The following is a 20822-nucleotide window of genomic DNA, read 5'->3' as shown; positions in this document are numbered from 1 at the left end:
AAAGCTGTACTATTACTAAAAATACAAAAAATGTTCTATAATAAAGTGTCCTTAACCTAAACAGATGTCATAATTCTATAATAAACCATTAAATAGTTACTTAGCAACAGCATTGTTATATCAATATTATTTTGTCAAAGTATCATTACGATTTATATGAATTTAATGCGAATTGTAATACATATTTATTAAAAAATGAGCGGCGAAACCATATATGAGGCGCCAAGAACGTATAATGTGTCCAAAATGCGAGTACACGATTATTTATACGGTAAGAATACTATAAAATATCAAATAGATTGACTTTGATGGCTTGTCAACGTGTATTAAGAGCTATTGTTATCTTAAAAGGTCTACTATCTCACAAGTATAGAAGAAATATACGATTTATTGGCAACAACTTAATGTGTCGGCATTTCCTTCTGGGTAATAAGTTTTATTTTATTTTACATAATTATAATATCTCAGATTCGGCGTTCATCGTGTCAGGAGCACGAGATTATGCGCGAACGGCGTTTCGTGCCGCCATGGCGTCTGCGCAAGTCGTAAGATTATCTTATATATAAAATTCTTGTGTCACAATGTTAGTTACCATTCTCCTCCGAAACGACCTTACCGATTTTGCATATTCAGTAGGTCTGAGAATCGGCTACTATCTATTTTTCAGACCCCTAAGTGATAAGGGTTGTTCACCCTTAACATTTTTTTTATTTATTTGGTAGCACAACGTTTGCCGGGTCGCTAGATTTTTTATAAATTTCCCCACAAACGCTGGCCAGTAGCGAAATTTGTGACAATGTGGATACTCCAAATTAGATTCACAGTTTTTATTCTTTCTTTTTAATCGTCATAATTATTTGAGGTGGATAAATACCGCAAAGCTTCGGTTAGGGACGAAGTTTGAGTCGCATTTGAGTTAGTCTTTATAGAAATCATTGAAATTACTAATAAAATAACTAAACTATTTTAATGCTTATAGGTATTACAACCGGTGTACAAGACAATGTTTTCCGAACTGAGAAAATATCCTCGGATGCATGTTGGTACGTATCCTGATTAAGTTATACATCATCAACAACTCATTTCGTGCCACTGCTGGGCACGGGTCTCCTCTCAGAATGAGAAGGATTAGGCCATAGCCCACCGCGCTGGCCAAGTGCGTATTGGTAGACTTCACATACCTTTGAGATTTTTTATAAATCTCAGGTATGCAGGTTTCCTCACGATGTTTCACCTTCACCATTTTGAGCAAGTGATAATTAATTTCTAATACGCATATCTTCGAAAAATGAGAGGTGCATACCTGGGATTTGAACCTCGGACCCCTCGATCGAGAGGCCGAGTTCTATAACCACTAGGCTATCACTGCTTTTCAAGTTGTAGGTACATACTTATAAAAGATAAATTATTTCAAAGTAAAAGGGTTAATCAACTAAGTATTGTGTTTTACCCTGTTGTTAGTATATTATACATAGTATTATGGCCATTTACTGCCAAAATCCTGAATCGCACTATCGAAGTTTTCTCAATATTTTTTTTATAATATAGGAGTAGCAGACGAGCATGCAATCCACCTGATGGTAAGTGGCTACTGCCGCCCATGGACATCTGTAATCAGCCCCAGATAGGATTAGATATTCCTACCTGAGGTCGGCCACAGATGCGTCACCCCTGAGGACTAAGCTGGAACGCCTCGGAAAAGTCTGTCATTGCATTTAATATATACGCTCCGCACTGAAACTGCCTGAGCACGGCCACTACGAATATTAGCTAGCTTAGCGAGAAATATCCCTGTATCAAAAGATACTACATATCAAATAAACTTAAAATAGCAATAAAATCTTATAAGTTTTATCGTCTTTTTACAAACTGACGCTAGTGTAAACAATTATATTTACTTTAAAAACTAAAAACGACGCTAAAATCGCACAAGGAAAATCAATCCTGACGATTCTGATGACAAGAATGGGACAAAATTATTAAAAACGTATATTGTCATCGGTTCTTGATAAGTGTTCAAAATTTTAAATTAATCGGACCGTTCAAAGTGGGTAAAAATCGAGTTCATAGATTCCGTTACATACATACATACAGGTCAAGCTAATAAAAGCGTGGTAAAAACGCACTAAGTACTGAATGAAAACTGTATGAAGGGTGAATACTGAATGTTGCACTAGAAATCGTATAATAAGCATAACTATCTATTATACTATTTAGTACTACAACGTCATTCGGTTATAGTCCGCGCCAAACTGCTAGTCCGCTCTGAAGTTGTTGCGAGCAGGTAATCATACAATTTGCTATGTTGACGCGAGTCATTTCTATATTCAGAGCGGACTAGCAGATTTACGCGGACTATATTTATCAAAGTCTCAAATTACGAGTACTCGATTTCTTTATCAATGTCTTACTTTTCACCACCAGTCTACCACCCAAACTGTCGACTACCACCGCATGTAGACCGCACGTACGGCGCATATTTGCGTCGCGTTGAAGACACGCGCGCCCATCCACCACCCGACCTCGGCGGCAAGCACCGCTTCAAATATAGTGCTGCGTAAGTATTATGCAAACAAAGTAATAACTTCTGATCAAATTGAAACTTTGAGGTCGGATTAATATATTCTTTAAAAAAACATCGATACATGCGTCAGCTGAAACGTTAATAATCCGTCAATTAAAGTGATGATGATGATGAAAATGAACGATCGAACCAACTGATGATGGATATTAAAAAAATGTCTCATAAGACGTTGCTGAACGATCAAAAAAGTGATACAACGATCAAATGACGAAGTAGCAAAATAATATTTAAATCAAAATAAATAAAAATGATACGAAATAAAACGTGTTTCGCCTGAAGGTCGAACGATGATACAAAACGAATGGATAACGGAACGATGAAACAATTAATCCTTAGACATTTGACATTTTTTTGCTAGAGTTCATTTTATTTGAACAGCTCGTTTTTAATTTTGTCTTAACACATTTTGGTTAAATACAAACGTCCAAAATGATCGAACTTTGTTTTTAATGTCTAAATTAGTAAAACACCATTACTATTTGCAGTTTGCTACTAAATTCTTAAAACGAAACTACTTAGAACTAAAAACTAAAACATAAATTAAGATCAATATAATTGTTTCTCTTTTTCACAGCCCGAAGAAATTGCTGGCGCTAAAATGCAGCACACCAGACTTCCACCCACCGACACCGTTATACCAGCAAGACCACACGAAACCCAGAAATCGTGGTACGCAGAGTGTATACAGGTAACCATTGTTGTGTAAACATTTTAATTACTCGAGTTTCTGTCTTACTTAATCAAAAGTTTTTGACGAGCTTGACACAACAAGATGGTGACCATTTCGCCATAGAGACTATTCAGGATTAGTTTCCCTCTAATCAAAATCTACATGAGTTTAGATCTCTTCTAGATTTCTATTTTTGTGTATTGGCACAGGAAAACAAAATGTTAATTGCTTCACGGGGAATTCCTTGGGATCTTTAGAATTGATTGGGATTTATTTTTAACAGTATCCAAACTTCCTTATTTTTGTCCTAAATTTCCAGTTTAAAAACTTTCAAGGGGTTGGTTTGTCTACGACTACATTATCAAGGACGTAGTGGAGTGTTCACATCGTCACTTGTTTTCAGGGAATCATCAGCGCAGACGATACCATGGCAACCTGATGCTAAACCAGCCGAGAACTGCGAGACAACACCTGAAGTATTGTATTTGGATAAATTGAAATGGGGTATTTTTCAAAATCCTTTCACCGTACTTTGCTCTTCTACACTAATAATAATATTATAAAGAGGAAAACTTTGTTTGTTTGTTTGATTCTAATGAATAGGCTCAAAAACTACTGGACCGATTTTAAAAATCCTTTCACCATTCGAAAGCTACATTATCTACGAGTAACATAGGCTATATTTTATATGAAATATAATTGATAAATAGATTTTGAGGCGGTACAAAGTTTGCCGGGTCAGCTGGTATATAATAAAAACGCTTCCACACTCGCAGCCACTAGGATTCCTGTATCGTGGATCCAATGGACACACAGAGACAATTACACAAACACCCAGACCCAGAAACAGAAACCTAAATTCATCATTTAGAAATGTCTGACCGGAGATCAAACCCGGGACCAGCTACGCTTACAATGTTTCCTTACATAAGAACATTTTCAATAGTTTTACTTCTCCTAAGTTGTGGTACTACAAAGATATGGCATTGATTTTTAGGGCCTGGAAAACCGTACCGCTGGGGAGATTTGCCGGCTGATTTTCACACTACAGAGATCATTAACAAGTAAGCAATGTAACTGTAGTTATATTTTGAAAGTGGTAGAACCCTCTGTGGTTCGACTCCGCCGGCACAACCGCCACACCTATATCTATTAAAACAGCAGTGTTAAGCGCTGCTGTGTTCTGGTTTGAAGGGTGTGGTAAGAGAGACATACTCATCCGAGGCGTCCCAGCTTAGTCCTCAGGGGTAGCGGCGCATCTGTGGCCGACCTCTAAAAGAAAGCTTATTTTGTTTGCGGTTGATTATAGATATCCATGGGTAGTAGCATCCACTTACCATCAGGTAAACTGCATGCTCGTCTGCTACTTCTATACGAAACAAGTCGCCATAAATACTTATGTACATCTTTGAAGACCTTCAAATTAAGCACATAACGACTTTTTAGAGCTTTGTTAATAAGTTATGATCTGTGGCTATGCTCACCGACATTTTTTGTTATATTTTTTTCTCTCTCTCATAGTATGAGCAATTTGTATGTTATAGACCGCGTAAAACTGCTTGTTCGCTCTGAATACAGAAGTGAATCGCGTCGACATAGCAAATTGTATGACTACTCGCAACAACTTCAGAGCGGACTAGCAGTTTGGCGCGGACTATACTTTTAAATTACTCAGGATGCGTCACGCCCGCACGTGGATGGAGGTGGTGGAGGGCGCTCAATTTCCGCGCTGGATGAAGAAGCGAGATGCCATCATCAGCGACGTGGAGACTAAGGACTGGATATTCAGGGAAGCTGTGAGTTGTGACATCAATCTACGATCATAGTTATATACAAAGATTTACACCCGTTATCATAATCTACCATCTATTACTAATTAATACTAAATATTTAACGAGCTTTTGCCCGCGGTGTCGCTCGCGTTACGAAGTAATATTTTCATCCCCTATTTTATCCCCTTGGGGGTAGAATTGATCAAAATCCTTTCTTAGCGGATACCTACGTCATAACATTAACCTGCATGCCAAATTTCAGCTCGATCCGTCCAGTGGTTTGGGCTGTGCGTTGATAGATCACTATGTCAGTCAGTCACCTTTGAGTTTTTTCATTTTTAGATAACTGGCGTTACTAAATAAGGGCCACGGGGTACACGATGTTCCTGTCTCTTTCTCTCCCTTTTACATGCACGGAGAGAGAGAAAGACGGGAATTTTAACTTCGTTTGGTAAACCTATCTCCAAGATATGTCTATCTGCAGGAAATCGACGAGCTCCAAGGCATCCGTCTCGCCTTACTGTACAAGATGCAGACAGAGGAGCGTCAGAAGCAGGCCAGCCGCACGGGCAGGAAGCTGGCGAAGCTGTGGGACAGGAAGAAGCGGGAGATGGACGAGCGGGTCCACCGCATACGACAGACCAGGGACAGAGGTGAGCTTGAACACTTGTAGCGTTGCTGTACTGGATGCAGACAGAGGAGCTGGCGAAGCTGTGGGACAGGAAGAAGCGGGAGATGGACGAGCGGGTCCACCGCATACGACAGACCAGGGACAGAGGTGAGCTTGAACACTTGTAGCGTTGCTGTACTGGATGCAGACAGAGGAGCTGGCGAAGCTGTGGGACAGGAAGAAGCGAGAGATGGACGAGCGGGTCCACCGCATACGACAGACCAGGGACAGAGGTGAGCTTGAACACTTGTAGCGTTGCTGTACTGGATGCAGACAGAGGAGCTGGCGAAGCTGTGGGACAGGAAGAAGCGAGAGATGGACGAGCGGGTCCACCGCATACGACAGACCAGGGACAGAGGTGAGCTTGAACACTTGTAGCGTTGCTGTACTGGATGCAGACAGAGGAGCTGGCGAAGCTGTGGGACAGGAAGAAGCGAGAGATGGACGAGCGGGTCCACCGCATACGACAGACCAGGGACAGAGGTGAGCTTGAACACTTGTAGCGTTGCTGTACTGGATGCAGACAGAGGAGCTGGCGAAGCTGTGGGACAAGAAGAAGCGGGAGATGGACGAGCGGGTCCACCGCATACGACAGACCAGGGACAGAGGTGAGCGTGGACACTTGTAGCGTTGCTGTACTGGATGCAGACAGAGGAGCTGGCGAAGCTGTGGGACAAGAAGAAGTTGGAGATGGACGAGCGGGTTCACCGCATACGACAGACCAGGGACAGAGGTTGCTGAGAAGTGAAGGCTTGATCTTAGAAATAAGTATTTGTTGAGGATAATCCAGGAATGCATGATTATTAACAGTTCCGTAAAACTTTTATTGTGCGGTAAATAAAACAGAAATACATAAAACTGACTGACATCTTTCATTGCTGTAGAGAACCTAAAAGAAGAAAAAGATATTTTGTCCCAATTGTAAGAATCGTGGTCATGGCGACCTTTGGTCGTCGATTTACGACTTTTTGGTATTCTCAACCATCAAAACCATTGGCTATCATACTTATATCCCATAATTTTATACTTGTCTGTAATACTTAGGACTCAGTTCCTTTTTAGATCACTTTTTGCCCTAAAAATGGGGAGATACTACATCCACAATATAAACATGACATAAAAGCTATCTACACTCACAGCCCGACACTAGGATTCCCTGTAACGTGGCTGCCATGGACACACACAAAGACCAATACACAAACACCCAGACCCAGAACAGATATCTAAATTCATCATTCAGATATCTGTCTGGCCGGGGATCGAACCCGGAACCCTTTGCGCGTCAGACCGGTATGGTGACCGCTCGGCCACGCGGCCACGTCGTCAATATGTAAACATATTGTATTCTAAGACCAATATTTACAGAGCTCCGCAAGCTAACAGCTCTCCACGGCAGCGGGGGTCGCGCTGGGTTGGTGCAGAGCATGAGAGCGTCCAGGGGAGGAGGCTCTGTAACCCTCGCTGCTCACGATCCCACCTCCAATGTACATGCAGCAGCTGCGAGGAATGGTTACCAGGCGAGGAGGAGGCATGGGGAGATCACCTATGATCCGTCGTTGTTGCGTTAGTTGCCTTTTTTCAGTGGTATAATAATTTGGCCAGTGACAAAGCTATTGTATAGAATACCTACGTAAAATCATTGTTTTTTTTACTGACCTTGAAGTAGTAATCGAGGCTGGCCTGATGGTAAGTAGTCAATCTGCAACAAATAGACATTTGTAACAACTGCAAATAAATAAAGTAAGTACTTAAATATACATAAGTAAGTAGTTCCTGACACATCAATTTTTGCTTCATAACAGCTGTTTCTAGCGTTGATGCTATTTCGTTAATGGAGATAAATTACTGAGGGATCTACTGTCTTTGACATAAAAATTAATTAAACTTGATTGCAACTGAAACTTAATTTAAACTTAAGTACTTAAACTTTACTTAAACCTAACTTTAACGTTAACGTTATACATGTATGTACTTAACTTAACTTTAACTGTTTAAGTTTAGCTCAAACTTAACAATTTAAGTTGACCTCGAAGTTAACCAAAACTTAACTTCAAGTTAAACTTAATTTAAACTTTTCTGTCTTTAACATCCATCGACTTTAGACCATCTGAAGTCAAGGACAGAAGTACTCTATCATACTTAAAGCGTTTCTGATCTTACCCTTCATGATCTCTTCTTTCCAGTTCTAGAAGACCACGAGCAGGTCGCAGCACCACCAGCCTGGCTGGAGCAGTGCGGTCAGAACCTGAAACGAACATGTTCAGGACACCATAAACCATTGGACACCACGCAGCTGTGTGAGAGAGAGACTAAGTGGAGCGAGCACTTCCTTGAGAGTCTGCATAATGATCTGAAGAGTGAGTCTTGTTCATACGAGTAATTTAAAGCCGGCGATGCATTGGCCACTCCTCTGGTGTAGCAAATGTCCATAGGCGACGATAACTGCTTTACAACAGGTAGCCCGTCTGTCTTATCGTTAGGTTAAATATTAAAAAAAAATAGTGATGTTTCGCTGAAAAAAGTGACTTCGGAATTTTTTTCGCTATGGATAAGAAGAATTGGTTCTTCTAAAGAGAAACGTAGGGTGGGTCCATGCTGCCTGGGGGAAGTTGAATAAGTGATCTCTAAGTATCGAAACCGAAATCTGGGTAGGCAAAAGGAGATAGGAAAAAACAAAAGAAAAAAATCTTTGTAAGAACAAACTGACTCAAGTAAGTTGACAAAAAACGATCGTATTATTTATGAAATTTTGCCGCCCCTTAAAAGCAAAGTTCTGACTGAGAGTGGAAGTTGATTTTATCGTTTGGCAAATAGGTTGACGAAAAAGATCTTACAACTGGGATTAGTAAATACTAATAAAAAATACGAAAAACTATAATTTACTTAATTTAGCCGCCCTACAAAACTGCCGTCCAAACTAACAAAATGATTTTATCAATATTTTGTTCGGAACACTAAACATCTGTAACTAATGTTAATTTATACTTTGTAGGGTTCCGTAGCCAATTCCGTACCCGCATTGAGCCATGATAGGTAGACAGTTCAAACTTTCACAATATATTTACTTCAGTGGCTGCTATAACAAAAAAATAAAAAAAATGAATATTTTGGTGGTACGGAACCCGCCGTGTGCGAGCTCGACTTGCACTTGGCCAATAATTTACTTACTTGAGTCACTTTTTAATTACACTTCTTTAAAACCCTTCACTTTTCACTCACTCTTTAGGAGATATCCTAACCGTAATTACATTGCATACCTCTTTAATTCAACTCCACACCTTCCAGAGGCTCGTCTAGGCGCAGCATCCACCACAGCTGGACCGCTCCACGTCCTCAAGCCCCGGAAACTGCTGGAGACACCACGACCGACCACGCCCGAGGTGGAATCTGTTCCTGATGATGAGGAGATGAAGCATCAGGCTGCGCTGAACATACAGAAGATTATCAGGGGTAGAGCTGTGCAGAATCTGGTAAGGAATTTGCTACTGATATATCTACTGTTTATGATTTCTTTGTTTTTTACTCAAAGAGAATAAAAACAGTAAAATTTTACTGCCAAGGCACTGTTGGAAGTGGTCACTGTACCTATAGACATGTGCTATCGGCCAGATACCATCTTATCCCATCTGAATTAATTAAGGAAACCTTTAAACCTATATATTTATGTATGCCTTTCTACACCCTCAAACAGCTAAAAGAATAGCTTAGATACTTACTTAGTCAAATTCTGAAAAGTTCTATATTATTCCTAATATCGATGTGCCAAGAGAAGATTGCTGTTTTGAAATTGATCTAAATTCTTCTATTTCGATTTTATTTCAGAAATTTTAACTTGTAAATGGATTTAGATTTTTATTAGGGTTTTCTAGAAGTGTTCCAACGATGACTCTAAGGTTATGACTGGTCGATGACTTAAGGACATAATTTATTTCAATTCCACAGATGTTCGAAGGCCGTACCAGGGCATCAGAGCTTACAGAGGAACTCAAGACGACCCACGGTCTGCAGAAGGAGGATCAAGTGCGCATCGCCCGGGAAGAAGCTCGTGCTAGAGACTACCACGCTGTGAAGACTGAAGCCGAACAGAAGGTACGTGATGTTTTACATAACTAATGGATTTCAGGTTTGCAAACTGCGCACTTACACTGGACTGTGTGTGGGAATAGACCTGTGCAGTTTTTTGAACCGCACAGGCGAACGGCGCAAGACCAAAAATCAATTATTTCGCGCGTCATCGTCTTCAATCGATGCCATCTCAAACAGAAGTAAACACCGGAACGACACACTACAAACCTTGAAAGCCTCCTAGCTAATAGTGCTACAAAATGGAAAAAAAAAGCTACTTATTGACATTGGTCTATAAATTAATGGACGGATTCGTGCTTGAAAAAGTTCGATCTAAAGTAGCTACATAACGGAAAACGAACTTCGGTCTATTTTATACCACATTGCTTTGGCAAATGCCTATTGATTTGCCATTTTAGCACTTTTAGTTTGGACCTTTTTTACTGCAAACTTGAAATTTGTTAGTTAGTGAATAGCTTGTTAGTGGGTGCTTAAACCTTTTAACAAAACGTATATCTCATCAACAATCAAGGTGGTAGAACCCTTTGTGGTTCGACTCCGACGGCACCACCACCACACTTATTTCTGCCTCATTACAGCAATGTTAAGCGCTGCTGTGTTCTGGTTTGAAGGGTTTGGTAAGAAAAACATACTTTTCCGTACCGATCCAGCTTAGTCCAGGGGTAGCGGCGCTTCTGTGGCCAATCTCAGTTAGGAGTTAGGATCTATCCTATCTGGGGTTGATAAATATGTCCATGGGCGACAGTAGCCACTTACCATCAGATGGCCTGTATGCTCGTCTGCTACTCCTATATTATAAAAAAACCTCATCAACAATCAAAACATTCTTCATTTCAAACTCAGGAGGACGCCATCACAGCATTAGTAGAAGAATTATGCGGAGGTGCTGTCTCCGCTGCGCTGGACTTCCTCGAGAAGGAGCTGAGAAGACTTAAAGAAGAAAGGAGACAACATGCTTATATACTTATTGCGTGTAAGTTTAATGTATCCTTTAAAAGCATATCTTTTCGTAAAAGTAATAGCTTAACGGGTTCAGTTAGACATCGTACCACAAAAAATAGGTTTCAACAACGGCACCATCTTGGAATCTTTGCGAGTATGCTTGCTTTAAAATTCGCTAAATTTCATCTTATTTACTCTTGTGGAGGATTAAATTTTGCGTAATTTAAAGCAATTTACTAAATTTCAGTGAACAATCCTCCCAAAATTCTCAAAATTGAAATGAAAATGGTTGAGCGGTTTCTGAGATCAGCACTTACGAAAACAGATACTAGTTTGGCGACTTCCCGCTACTCGTCAAGAGATGGCGCCACGAGTATTCTGAATCACGCTATCGAAGTTTTCTAAACATCTTGCATATATACAAGCTCCGAACTGAGACTGTCGGAGTACGGCCGCTCCCCGGGCATGACCTAGCCCGGCGGGAGATATCCCTTTGTCAAACTAGCTTTGTGGAGAAAAGCAAAGAGTCTCTCACTTCACGTGAGGCTCGTTTTCGTTGTGAATGGTTATTTTATATGTTGCTCCAGGACATAAACTATCTCTATGCCAAATTTAATATCCGTTGAGCTATTTTTACGTATCTATCTAGTATAGTCCGCGTAAACCTGCTAGTCCGCTCTGAATACAGAAATGAATCGCGTCGCTATAGCAAATTGTATGACTACACCTGCTCGCAACAACTACAGAGCGGACTTGCAGTGTGGCGCGGAATATAACAAGCTAAACATCCGTTCACCTATTCTCACAAATTTTCGCAAACAAGACAAGTATGATAAGATGCTTAAATATTTCTTTTAGTGGAAAGATGTTTCATAGATTTTTCGAAAGTACATCTATATTTTTGTTGATAGTGCGAGAGAAGTCGATGCGCGAAGCAGCCGAGGCGGGCAGGAGACAGAAGGAGGAGCGTCGCAGACGAGAACACGATGAGATGTTCAAGCAGGTCTGTTCGTAGAAATAAATTCTTTCTTCCTTACTTCTTTCCTTCTTTTTATAAGATGGAAATAGTTAACGAGCATGCAATCCGTCTAATGGTAAGTGGCCATTGCCGCCGTAGGATATGTAAATCTAAGTTTTTTCATAATATTGGCATAGCAGAAGAGCATCGAGTTTATCTGATGGTAAGTGTTCACGCATGTGTGTGTGCGCATGAAGTTAATACAAGTCCCTTTCTTCAAGTTCGTGTTGTAGCAGACCTTTCTTGCTTATTTGGTCACATAATCACAAAAGCTCATAAATCAACTACACGATTTGCCTTCAATCAATTAAAAAATGACCAATACACATCCATCCAGGTGTTGGGAGTGACCCAGGAGACGGTAGAGGCGTACCTCCAGGAGATAATCACGGAGGGTGTGGAGTTGGCTGCGGAAGAGCAAGCGGTGGCCAGGGCGAAGCTCGAAGCTGATAGGATTGACGCTTTGCCTGATGTGTGAGTTTTGAAGGTGGTAGAACCCTTTGTGGTTCGACTCCGGCGGCACCACCGCCGCACCTATTTCTACCTAATAACAGCAGAGTTAGGCACTGCTGTGTTCCGGTTTGAAGGGTGTGGTAAGGGAGACAGACTTTTCCGAGGCGTTCCAGCTTAGTTCTCAGGGGTAGCGGCGCATCTGTGGCTGACCTCAGGAATATCTAATCCTATCTGGGGTTGATTACAGATGTCCATGGGCGGCAGTAGCCACTTACCATCAGGTGGACTGCATGCTCGTCTGCTACTCTTATATTATAAAAAAAAAAAAATGTAGAAAATTGTTATCATCAAAAGTATTTTTGATCTCTTTTTGTGATTAATTAATTGTGATTATTTGCCAATATTTGGTACATTAAGTCGTAACGTTAAGTCGTATTAAATTACTACATGTCATTTTTATTGAAAATATTCAAAGACTTCGTCAAAGACTCATTTAAAAACGCTCTTGTTGTAGTCTTGTGTAGTTCGCGAACGAACTATGTATTAATTAGGAAGAGCACTCCCACAGATGAACTGCGCGAACTAGATCCCTGACTTCTCGCTCCATAGTTCGTTAGCTCCTAACCGAACTAATTTTGTCATATTTTATATAAATCAATAGGTTTATCCTATTTTAGCGCTCAAACATTATAGTGCATGCATTCCTTAATTTTGTCACATAATCTACAAAATTAAAATCTACAAATTGGTTAAAAAAAGGCAGATCTTTTGCTCTTTTAGTTAATCTGTTCTTCAGTTCCTAACTGTTCGGTAAAAGAGCAAACTAGTTCGTTTAGGAGCCGCAAACTATAATAGATTGGGTGATCTCATTTGGGAACTATTACGCCCGAGACTACCTTGTTGTACGTTGCAGCTCAACTGCCGAGCAGCACGAGGTGGTAGCGGAGCTGGTGCAGCAGTTCCTGTTGCCGGAGGCGCAGGCGGCGGGCGCGCGGCGCCGGCTCGCCGCGCTGCAGGCCGCCCGCCTGCGCGCCGCCGCCGCGCCGCTGCTGCAGCTGCTGCGGGAACGGGAACCTGGTTAGTGGTAGTTGGGGGGAACTGGTGGATAATAAGTGTGTGAAGAAAATAACAGCAAAAAGGAAACAAAAAATGTGAGCCGTCACGGGACGCCTGGCAGATGTGAAACATCGACATTATTTTGTAAAAGTAATATGCAGAAAAGAACATGTTGTGATAGGAACTAAATATGTCATAATGATAAAATAAAATATTACGATTTTTTTCCAGATAACGATGACTATTTATTAAATAAACATTTATTTTCATTAAATACAAAAATTTACGAATTTATTTCAAATCGTGACTACTTAATTCTTGCGCATGGCGACGCGTCGCCACACCGTACACACTACTGCATATAGACTGTATATATATACCATCGTATAGCGTGGCGACGCGACGACGCCACGGCATGCGTCGCCAGAAATCGGTTTCACATCAATAAGGAAAAACAAAAGAAAGACAGATCAAAATGTGGCTGCAGCTGCTGCGGGGTGAGTGGGGAACTGGTGGATAATAAGTGTGTGAAGAAAAAAAACAGCAAAAAAGAAACAATAAGAAAAAACGAAAGAAAGAGAGATAAAAATGTGGCTGCAACTACTGCGGGGACGGGCGCCCGGTGAGTGTGCGCTGCAGCCGCTGCAGTGACTGCTGCCCGCTGCTGCAGCTGCTGCGGGGACGGGAACCTGGTATGTATTGGCCATGTGGGGGTGTAGTTGACGAAGAGGACGTGTGGAAAGAGAGAGAGAGAGAAAGGAAAAGGATAAAATAAGGATAGAAACAGAGAGAGATAAAGAGAAATACAGAAGTGAAGATAAAATAAGAAAGAAAGGAATGGAGAGAGGCAGAGGGAATATGAGAAAAAAGACAACAGAAAATTCAATATCTCCACTGGCATTGCCTATATCTATCATACCAGAACTCAGTAACCTATAAGTTGTTATGAATAATAGCAGAAACAGTTGTGGAACTGGTGTCAGCACAGTAAAACCACTAAGATTTTTTTTTGCTACCTTCTAATCAATAAGTATATGTGAAAAGCAATAAACTGTTACTTTAGACAAATAGACAACCACCCTTCATCACATATAATTGGCTCTGAAACTTTAAGACAATATTATACATCAGACTCTGTGGATAATGATCACATAAAACCTCTTGATCTCACATACTTATTTTATTCACATTTATATGATGTGTTCCGTCGTTTATGCATACAGACACGTGTACCCGGTGCGGGAGGCAGCTGGGCGACACGTGTCGCTGTGGCACGTGTCCCGTTGACATGAGGCCCGTGGAGACTGACTCCAGGGACGACCCACGCTGGAGACACACCCGGAGTAAGTGTAGGATATGGAGTATATGTATAAATTGTTTAATGATGAATAGTTTAATGGAAAAAATGGGGGGCTCTTACTATTGATGTCGTAGGCAATTAAGGATTTAAATTGAGGAGATGGGCTGTCGTGACAGCATACTTAAAGATTTCCTGGAAGTCTTATATTCGAATCCTAGGCATGCTTTAATTTTTCGAATGTTTAGAATCTACTAGTTTTTGCCCGCGCCTTCGCCCGCGTTTAAAAGAAAATAATATAACATACTAACATACACAAAACTGAAAATTCATACCTTCATCTTTGCTATAGATCGTCACTTGATGAAATGCATAGTTTACAATTCAATCCTAACTAATATCGATTAAAATAAGCGATGTTTTGGGTCTAAAAGATAGATTCTCCGATTAATCGATCTTAGATCGCTATCCCTAGTTCCCGTGGGATTTCCGGGATAAAAACTATCTCGGTCCTTTCTCGGGTCTCGGAATATCTTTGTACAAAATTTCATTAAAATCGGTTCAGTGGTTTGGGCGTGAAGAAGAGACAACCAGACAGACAGACAGAGTTACTTTCGGATTTATAATATTAAGTAAGGATTTAAATAGTAGATACATGCACTAACAGTGAAATATTTTTTTAAGGAAACCGGCAAGGCCGAAAATTTTATAAAATCAGCTTTTTAAAGTCTGCCTCGAATATGGTTGGAGAAAAGCTTCCTTTTTTCTTTGTTTAGTAAGTAACAATAAAATCATCAAGTATCACTTGAATTTTGGAAAATAATGCCCAAGTCGATTGTCCAGGAACATTGCATGGGTAATCTTACTGAGAGACAGAAATCGAATGACAATAATTCCATTTTAAAATATATTTTAATAAATGTTCTCAGGTCGTCCAGCAGAAGAGAAGACATTGGAAGAACGCTATCCTCCAGAACACGAAATTAGATGCATGCTCAACGATTTGTTAGAAGATGGTAAGTTCTCATCTTCAGGCTTTCTGAAACTTATTATAATATTAGTATAATTTGCAGTCTTCTTATGGTCATAACTATAGCTTTTTAAAAAAAAAAATGTGAGCCGTCACGGGACGCCTGGCAGATGTGAAACATCGACATTATTTTGTAAAAGTAATATGCAGAAAAGAACATATTGTGATAGGAACTAAATATGTCATAATGATAAAATAAAAAACACAGGTTATGTTTACTGTAAGTAAACAACACTGTGTACACTACGGAGTATACACTATAGGTATTCGAGCTCAGTGTAGCGAGAAAGATGGCTTAACGCCAGATCGAGTGGGAGAGAATCGCACAGTCGATTGCGCATGGCGACGCGTCGCCACACCGTACACAGTACACACTACTGCATATAGACTGTATATATATACCATCGTATAGCGTGGCGACGTGTCGCCACGGCATGCGTCGCCACGCCAGAAATCGGTTTTACGTGCGGCTATAGATGTTTCACATCAAAAGGGCGGAGATACCGATTGCTTGTATGGTGACCACCGTATTCATTTTCAAGCTTTCCTTTATTTTTATTAGTTTCAAGTTTTTCTTTCAATCTTGTTGTAATAGCCACAACAATGTTTTACAATTGCATACTATGGAAACAATAAGTGTCTATCTATCTATTATGGTATCTATCTGTTACGGTGCAAGAGATAGAGCCTTGTGTCAGACGGACAGACGCACATAATATCAGACACTGAAAGCTGAGTCTAGTCCGCACCAAACTGCTAATCCGCTCTGAAGTTGTTGCTAGCAGGTGTAGTCATACAATTTGCTATGGCGACGCGATTCATGTCTATATTCAGAGTGGACTAGCAGTTTCACGCGGACTAAAATAGGGTTCCGTTCTTAGCCTCTGGGTATGGAACCCTAAAACAACTAAAAAACAAATTAAATAATTATTAAAATTTTAATATGTTTTAATATAGTGGTGGTGGAGTCTAGAGGTCGTCGTGGAGAGCTACAAGATGTATACAGGGAGTATGGAGAGACATTGCGAGAACAAACTGAGCTAAATCTTGACGTGAAAGACATTATCAATGAAGGTATTATAAATAATGTTCTGACAAACTCCTCCGTGTATGTCGCGAAAACAGTCTTAAATACCTACTTTTATTATGTCAGATTCATGAGTTTTTTTTCCTCGGCTTCTAAGTATTAGGTTAGTTTAAGAAAATATATGTTTACAGCTTCATGAGTATTTTTTTAATTTCTTCGGCTACTAAGTCTTAGGTTAATTTAAGAAAATGATGTCTCAAAAATTTTCCAAAAAAAATTGTCCCCTTGTGTGTCGAGCGGAATTTTTAAGTCCCCGAGCGAATTTCACTGTCACACTTGTTGTGTATGTCACAGTGTTGAACGCTGCTGTGTTCTAGGCTGAAAGGTATGCTAACGGAGATAACATTCATATACAAGGCGTTTCAGCTTAGTCCTCAAGGGGTGGACGACTTTTAAGTAGGAATCTTAACGTATCTAGGATTGATTACAGACGTCTTTGAGCGACAGTAGCCACTTACCATCAGGTAGACTGCATGCTCGCCTACTAAACCTATACCTATTATAAAAAAATCGTGTACTTAAGTAACTAAGTAATTTTATAATGCTAAATTCTAATAACAGCAGTGTAAGGCGCTGCTGTGTTCCGGTTTGAAGGGTGTGGTAAGGGAGACAGACTTTTTCGAGGCGTTCCAGCTTAGTCCTCAGGAGTAGCGGCGCATCTGTGGCCGACCTCAGGTAGGAATATCTAATCCCATCTGCGGTTGATTACAAATGTCCATGGGCGGCAGTAGCCACTTACCATCAGGTGGACTGCATGCTCGTCTGCTACTTCTACATTATAAAAAAAAATGCTAATGAAAATTATTTGTTCGCCAGCGATCGCAATCGCCACCGGCGAGAAACAACTGCCAGTGATGAAAGCTGATTACCGGCACTACATGAGACGCGTCATCACGGATGCCCTGGAAAGGACGGAGCCCTTCGAAAGAACAGATAGATGTAAGTAGTTACTTATTTGTGATCTCCAATGTAACATATAGGTAATAAGTTTAAAGTTCATCATCATCATCAACCCATTACTGTCCCACTGCTGGGCACGGGTCTCCTCTCAGAATGAGAAGGCTTAGGCCATAGTCTGCCGCGCTGGACAAGTGCATATTGGTAGACTTCAGACGTCTTTGAGAACTGTTTGTTTTATAAAGAACTCTCAGACGTGTTTTTGTTATTATTTTCCTTTACCGTTATAGCGCGTGATAGTTAATTTTGATCTCTAATATCTTTGAAAAATAAAAGGTGCATGCCTGGGATTCGAACCTCGGACTCTTCCATTGAGATACCAAGTTTCAGGAATCTATCATAGGTTATATAGACATTAATATAATTTATATCACGGCGTGCGTAAATGGACGTTTTACGCACGCTTCGCGTGCCATAAACCCCCATTTCCGACCCCGTAATATAAAATTTTATACAACACGCGGACGAAAAATGTTTTTCTGACTCGTGTGATTGCAGGCCGAGCCGCAGGCGAGGACTCACACTTGTCAGAAAAAAATTTTTCGTCCTCGTATTGTAATGTACTATTATGACTACTTTATGCAAATCGTCAACAGATGGCGCCTTATGTTCCCATTCTGAATCACGCTTTCGATGTTTTGTAAAAATATTTTTTTGACATAGTTTGAAAATTTTTTTTTTAATAAAAGTTAAATAGTTTCGTTATAATGGTCAAAAGTAAATTACAAGAAAACAAGACGACCTTATAATAATTTATCACTTTTAGGCTGAAATCTAAACGTTTTTGTAGTTATGAAAATGTATGCATTTATCTAGTATTTTGAAATTTAACGCTTATAGGAGCACTTGGTAAAGTTATCTGTATACATTTGTGTTTATTTAATTTAATAGGGTTTGAAACCGGAACACAGCAGCGCTTAACACTGCTGTTATGAGGCAGGATTAGGTGTGGCGGTGGTGCCACTGGAGTCGAATCACATGTTATGTCACTCATGGGTTATGTCACTTTCATATAATCTGCACTAATATTATAAAGAAGAACACTTTGTTTGTTTGTTTGGTTGTAATGAATAGGCTCAAAAACTACTGGACCGATTTTAAAAATTCTTTCACCATTCGAAAGTTACATTATCTACGAGTAACATAGGGTATATTTTATATGAAATATATTTTATAAATAGATTTTGAGGCGGTACAATTTTTGTCGGGTCAGCTAGTTTAATATATGATCAGGTCCCGCGGAGTTGCCGTCGGAGATAAGGCGTCGAGCAGACGAGGCGGCGGCCGCACTCGCCGACACCACTTGTAAGTGTGAGGAGGAAGCTGAAACTACCGGGAAAGTGCAGTTCGTTGTTGGTAAGCTTAAATTCAGGCTATCGTATTGGTTGATTATTAGTATGAATTATGACTTCTCATGTTAGTTAATATTAATTCTCGAACAGCAGTTAAGAGTAATTTTGTCTTCTTTACCGTAAGTCTAAGGTTAGATTTATTATTTCCACATTAAATCCCTGAATAAATGTAAATTGTTTCTTTTTTTTACTTTACAAGTCAGCTTGGAGCACGTGCTTGAGCAAACACGTAACGAGAGTAATCAAATTAATAAAACAATCGTGAGCTTTCGATAAAATATTATGTTAAGACTCCCTCATTCCATTTTACTCATTTTAATAAAAATTCAACAATAAACGCTTTACATAAATTTTAATTATGATAAAAAGCTAAGCTAATATGTGTGTTTGTAAAGAACCGAAAGACTCCAAGGAGAAGATGAAGCTGCTGCCGTCAGAACTGAGGACCCTGGAGGAGATGAGGCGGTGCAAATGTGACTCCAGCCCGTCTTATATTGATTCTGGTATGGAGATATATACTTTAAACACTTTCTACACTCACCCACTCACTAAGCTTCCCTATGGGTGTCATGAACACACACAAACGAATACAAGGATTAGATATTCCTACCTGAGGTCGGTCACAGCTGCGCCGCTACATGAAACAAAAAAGTATGACTCTCCTATCAAGCGCTTAACGCTGCTGTTGTGAGGCAGAAACAGGCGTGGCGGTGGTGCTGCCGAAGTCGAACCTCAGAGTTCTACCACCTTCAATTACATACTTAAGACGCTTTCTACACGATTCCCTGTGGGTGCCATGGACACACACTCACAGACGAATACACAAACACCCGGACCCAGAAATAGAAAATTAATTCGTCATTCAGATGTCTGTTTGGCCAGGAATCGAACCCCATCATGAAATACTTTGTATTTCTTCTACATCGCAAAATTAGGCTTTACAAATTTCATTTTTTTTTTAAATTACACATTTGAAAATTGTTGTAGGTGTACATTAAACCTTACAATTTTTGATACCCGTTTTTGAAATGTATCATCATCATCATCAACCCATTACTGTCCCACTGCTGGGCACGGGTCTCCTCTCAGAATGAGAAGGATTAGGCCATAGTCCACCGCGCTGGACAAGTGCGTATTGGTAGACTTCACATACCTTTGAGATTTTTTTTCTCAGGTATGCAGGTTTCCTCGCGATGTTTTCCTTCACCGTTTAAGCAAGTGATAATTAATTTCTAATACACACATCGAAAAATCAGAGGGGCGTGCCTGGGATTTGAACCTGGGACTCCTCGATAGAGAGGCCGAATTTCTTAACCACTAGGCTATCACTGATTTGATCTGCTTTAAATGTATATTGTTAGGTTATTTTTGGTGTTGGTTCGTTTGGTGTAGGTAGGTAGGTCATTCTTATTTAGATTTTTATATTCCATTATTTGTTTACCATATCATTGAAAAGCTTTATTGGGAGGACCGAAATATTCTTAACTTGTTAAATTTCTTAATTATTTTAAATAATTTTCTGTTATTTAATTTCAGGTAGTCCATTTTATACAGACGATATGACTGAAGCAGGTACCACTGAAGGCTCAACCATAGTTGAGGAGCAGGAAGAGAAATAATTTAAATAATAATAATAATAATACATACATATTATTCTTTCTTAAATAATAATTCTAATGGTGCATCTACACGCAATTGCTGCAAACTCCAATCCTTTATTATCATTTTTTATATAATATAGGAGTAGCAGACGAGCATACAGTCCACCTGATGACTGCCGCCCATGGACATCTTAATCAACCCCAGATATGATTAGATATTCCCACCTGAGGTCGGCCACAGATGCGC

The 20822-nt window shown here is 40.0% G+C and overlaps 1 protein-coding gene across 1 annotated transcript; it reads left to right on the top strand.

Moving 5' to 3' along the window:
• The first annotated feature begins 123 nt into the window (after positions 1–123).
• Positions 124–20593, top strand: LOC140751213 (cilia- and flagella-associated protein 91). The gene is made up of 24 exons (XM_073085075.1): positions 124–271; positions 469–545; positions 980–1043; positions 2425–2557; positions 3159–3272; positions 3658–3758; positions 4252–4318; positions 4930–5050; positions 5511–5679; positions 7062–7259; positions 7880–8053; positions 8982–9166; positions 9639–9785; positions 10626–10755; positions 11636–11727; positions 12080–12216; positions 13109–13272; positions 14475–14594; positions 15478–15564; positions 16536–16652; positions 17482–17604; positions 18856–18978; positions 19370–19477; positions 20511–20593. The coding sequence occupies exons 1-24, from the start codon at positions 196–198 to the stop codon at positions 20591–20593; spliced, it is 2910 nt and encodes a 969-aa protein (XP_072941176.1). The 5' UTR covers positions 124–195.
• The last annotated feature ends 229 nt before the right edge of the window (positions 20594–20822 follow it).

Source organism: Epargyreus clarus, unplaced genomic scaffold (assembly GCF_041222505.1).
Source record: "Epargyreus clarus isolate Ecla_fem2 unplaced genomic scaffold, WU_Ecla_fem_2.2 ptg000022l, whole genome shotgun sequence".
In the NCBI taxonomy this organism is placed as follows: Eukaryota; Metazoa; Arthropoda; class Insecta; order Lepidoptera; family Hesperiidae; genus Epargyreus; species Epargyreus clarus.
Note: the sequence above shows the minus strand (reverse complement) of the source record. Positions and strands in the feature narration are given on the sequence as shown.

What these genes read in the sequence shown, in the direction of transcription:
- LOC140751213 (XM_073085075.1), top strand. Translation starts at nt 196, where the DNA reads ATGAGCGGCGAAACCATATATGAGGCGCCAAGAACGTATAATGTGTCC. An exon ending in TTTGGATAAATTGAAATGGG is followed by an intron (nt 3,759 to 4,251) that starts GTATTTTTCAAA and finishes ATTGATTTTTAG; the next exon opens with GGCCTGGAAAACCGTACCGC. An exon ending in GCTGCGGGAACGGGAACCTG is followed by an intron (nt 13,273 to 14,474) that starts GTTAGTGGTAGT and finishes TTATGCATACAG; the next exon opens with ACACGTGTACCCGGTGCGGG.